Source organism: Sinocyclocheilus rhinocerous, unplaced genomic scaffold (genome assembly GCF_001515625.1).
Source record: "Sinocyclocheilus rhinocerous isolate Xijiao unplaced genomic scaffold, SAMN03320098_v1.1 scaffold975, whole genome shotgun sequence".
NCBI lineage: Eukaryota > Metazoa > Chordata > Actinopteri > Cypriniformes > Cyprinidae > Sinocyclocheilus > Sinocyclocheilus rhinocerous.
Window position 1 is genome coordinate 75520 of NW_015628726.1, and position 4440 is coordinate 79959.

At 39.8% G+C, this 4440-nt stretch overlaps 1 protein-coding gene across 1 annotated transcript in view; it reads right to left on the bottom strand.

Moving 5' to 3' along the window:
* Positions 1-3764, bottom strand: part of LOC107738382 (potassium voltage-gated channel subfamily G member 4-like) — a 39385-nt gene extending 35621 nt beyond the window's left edge. The window contains exons 1-2 of the mRNA XM_016550137.1: positions 3559-3764; positions 954-1872 (exon numbers count right to left, since the gene is read on the bottom strand). Of these exons, the coding sequence (XP_016405623.1) occupies positions 954-1703 (750 nt within the window). The 5' untranslated portion in view covers positions 1704-1872; positions 3559-3764. The remainder of the gene's footprint in view (positions 1-953; positions 1873-3558) is intronic.
* Positions 3765-4440: the final 676 nt, after the last annotated feature.

Consider the following 4440-nt stretch of genomic DNA (forward strand, 5'->3'; position numbering starts at 1 on the left):
GAATGAACATTTAATTTCACAAACCTTGCAGACTTAAGTTAGTTGAATCCAGCTATGAGATCTTGTGAAGTGTGTATTTGTATCCTGCATGATCGCGTGTTTTCTGCGTGATGGTTGGTCCGTGCGAATTGAATGCTGACAGGAGGAGAGTTCTGCTTGTCTGGAGATGTGCGATCGACAAACTTTAAACTCGTGATTTCAAATTATGCTGCGCTTTATGCATTTGCCCACTGTCATATTCATGTCATTTTCACTGTGTGCTGTATGTAAAATGAGTTTTACCTTGACTTTAGTTGAAAAAATATGATTCCGAATGCACACAAACTTCCCAGAATACTGTGTGCCCTGTTGGTTACAGTGTTTACTTCCTTTTTAATTAAATTATTCCTTTTAAATTATTTGTGAAAAAATACTTTGTCATTTAATGTATAAGTATGGTTATTTTACACATTTATTTTTTAATCCATTTTCAAATTATTCAAAATTTCTTAAATATTCATTAAAATAAATAAAATTATATCGGCTTTATATCGGCAACCCTGCTTTCCAAGATATCGGCATTGGCTGTCAAAAAACCAATATCGGTCGACCACTACTTATGATTTTCTAAGTTTTAGTTACCTGGACTTTCAATGGGGGTACAGAAACCACTCAGGTTTCATTAAAAATCTTAGATTGTGTTTTAAAGCTTAACCAAAGTCTTATGGGTTTGGAAGGACACGAGGGTGAGTAAATGATGACAGAATTTTCATTTTTTGGGTGAACTAGCCCTTTAAAATCCACTTACTCACCCTCATGTCCTTCCAAACCTGTATGACTTTCCTTCTTTGGTGGAACACAAACGAATATACTTTGAAAAAGTCATACTGGTTTGGAATGACACGATGACAGACTTTCTATTTTTTGGGTGAACCATCCTCTTGATCAGGCTGAGACATTTTGTACGCACTCACCCTATTCTCCTCCTCTCTGAGATCTGGCATGGTGCTGATGCACAGGCTGATCACTGTTACTGCCACCATCAACACAGACAAACAGGCGAACACCTTTCCCGGCAAACCCGATTGAGGGTTCTCCACCATGTCCCTCAAATCATTCATGAACTTTTGGTAACGTGTCTCCTCAGCAGGAGGGCGCAGCTGCATATTGTGTTGACGGCGTTCCTCCTCCCGCCGCTCGAGCTCGGCGACTTCCTCAATGCGAGTGTAGATCTTGCGCTTGCAGCAGCGTTCCATGTAGGCCATCTCTACACCCCAATAGTTGAGCTCCTCATGCAGCGAGAGCGCACACATTTCCCGTAACATTCTGAGCTTTCCTGCTGCTAGGAAGTTGAGGATTACACGGAATGCACTGGGGCTACGGTCAAAGAAGAATTCACGGCGTGCCTCATCATAATCGTCACAAACACAAGCAATCTCCTCAGGACTGCTGCAGGGTCTGAGACGTCCTAAACGTGTCAAGGGGAACTGCTCCAACGTACTCCAAGGGAAGGTGTAACGGTTGCCCCCCACGTTGATGAGGGCCTGCAGGCCGTGGTCCACAGTAAGCAGATCTTCTGGTCGCCGAATGAACTGAGCACGCTGATAATAAACTCCCTTGATGGTCTCAGTTTCCGGGATCTCGGTAAAGATGTGGTCCAAGCTGCTGTCGTCACTGACCGAGAGGTTGCTGAAGTCATGATTGGCGTTGCTGATGATTGGCATGATGGCACTGAAGAGGAAAGTTAATCAAATGGGTTGGGCGAAGCTCAGGTTGTCTTCGCGTTAGCCTGATATCTGGGTTTTGGGCACTGAGGTGTTTATTCGAAGGTAGATCCAAAAGGATCTCATGCACAGTTCAGTGAAGAACCAAACAGCCCACATCATTTGCACACTGTTGGAGAAAAAAAGACAACAAAATACAAAGATGTTAAGAAGTTGTGTCGATAAAACAGCAAAGTTTGCAATAGTACTATAACTTTCTAAAATGACATGGAAATTGCATAAAATGTTCTTCGTATTTCAGTAAAGAAGGACACTGTTGTTTGGCAGTCTCTGGAGGCTGGGAGTATTAGCAGAGACCTCCAGACATCCCACAACTTCTAATAGAGATTGAATAATTTGCTGTTGTCAAGGTGTTCCATTATGCTAGGGTGGGAGCTAGAGTGATAAACTATTTTTTATTAGAAGCGTACTCCCGTCGGGAGCAAGGCTTGCTTTACTCTGTGGAAAGTTAATTGAGAGAAGTGTGTTAAGCAGCCCAGTGGCAGTGGCTCTATCAAGAACATTCTCTCCAGTACAGGCTGATGAACAGAAAGTGAGGGGAGCAAGATTCTTCATAATCACACATAAGCAGGTGTTAAAATAGGGTGGAAATTAGGAAGGATGTGAACCAAGCACACAATGCATGATAATTGCAAATGTGTCTAAACAATGGCAAAATAATGGGATAATTTTACAACAACAGACAGCATGCAAGAAGGGTCAGGGGCAACTTCTGTTGCCTTTAAAAAGCTTATTTGAAAATCTCTGCATGTCTGAGTGATTTACCGACTTTAGCAAATTTAAAAGATCATTATACTGTAACTTTAACTCAGAGGGGGTTCCATAAAAAAAAAAAAAAACATTTCCACAGTGTTCATATCTGCCATCTGGTTGCAAAGAGCATTTTTCTTCATTGACAACCATTCAAAAATGTTTATTCCGACAAATCTTTTTGCAAGTAACGTTTAAATCCCAAATATTTTAAAGTATATTATAATATATTATTCCTGAAGAAAGAGCCAGATCATTTTAGCGAATCAGAAACCCTTTTAAATCAGTCAGGGCAGTTACTGAATTAATCTAACTCACTTACTGAATACAATTAGTTATGTGTAAGCATTTTATTCAACAATTTTAGAACCAATTTTAAAGGATCATATTTATGCCACCACTAAAAAAACTAAAAGTCTTTTAAAAGTCTATGGTAACACATTTTGCAATAACTGAATTAAATTTATTTCTGACTTGTTCTATACACGTTCTGTTGAAATCTGAAATGATCTGATCATTTGTCAACACAGTCCCGAGGGCAGCACAGCATTTTTTTTTTAATCCAGATATTTCTTCCTCAAAAGTACCAACTGAATCGTTCATGGAACCGTTAATGAATCGGAATCGTTTAAAAGGAATCAGAATCGACAAGATGAATCATTAACGTTACATTCCTTATCCCTATCCCATCACTGTCATGTAACACAAACATTTATTAAAATAGCTGGCTCATTCACAGTCAATCCATAATATAAAAATAGAAAATACACTGCTGAATTTAACTAATAGGTTCAAATAACATACAATACACAATATACAAAAAGGTTCAAATAACATTTCTCTGAATACAATTATTAGGCTGTGTAGGCTACAGTCAATCCACGAAAGAACAGACATCAAATAAAACTAAGCGAAATCAAAAAGCTCAGTTAACAGTCTAAAAGTTGATAAACACGCAATAAATACAACAATACATAGGTTAAAGATTATATAAGTTTATTAAATTAAATCTACAAGAGCACCAAAGTAGAAACTCCCAACTCACCCCGCGACACGACTCCGGTCCTCACTTTCCTCAGCAGAGACATTCTCTCTCCACAATGCTCCATAACCGGTTAAACGAACTCACTTTAGTATTTACTTAACGGTTCTTGATGGAATGCTGAAGTCAGGAGGCAGGAGCGGGAAAATGATCAGAACGCGAATATTCTTCGCTGACACATCATCACTGTCCCGCGCGCTCAGACCCGAGCTAATGTGTGTGTGTGTGTGTGTGTGTGTGTGAGTGAGTGAACGCAGGTCGGTCGCGCGCCCCTCTCGCGCTTGAAAGAGGCACTGTAAGTTCAAAGCGAAGTCTAAATCATCGTAGGGATGTACTGAATGTAAACCCTGGTCACGTACCGTTCGCACTCCGACAATAAACCTTATAAACAGCAGATTATTTTATTAACTGCTCCTGTTTTAAACGAGTTTGAGATGTGCAAGTCATTGCGTGATGAATTATTACACTCGCAATGGACACTTGAATTTTCAATTTGAACCCTTTTGTGGTCACAATGGCAGTTTTCAAGCTATTTCTGAATTTATTAAATGAATATGAAGAGCATAAGGCATAGTCTGCATTCCCAACAGGATACTGTCTCATGAGGGTTGTTTCAGCCGCAATAGTTCCATTACGACTATTCACAAATCTACAGGTGCATCTAGATTCTGTGTTTGCTGTAGATATCATAATGTCATGCAATGTTTATGCATTGCACACAGTGCAAACATCTCGGGACAGCCCAATTAGTTTGATTCAGTATTTGCATACATGCTGTTCAACTGGCAGCACTATTATGGAGTCCAAAGCTTACAAACAGACGCTTACAAAGTGTGCATACTGTACTCATTAGGTTGCACATGCCTAGGGAAATGCTAAAATAAC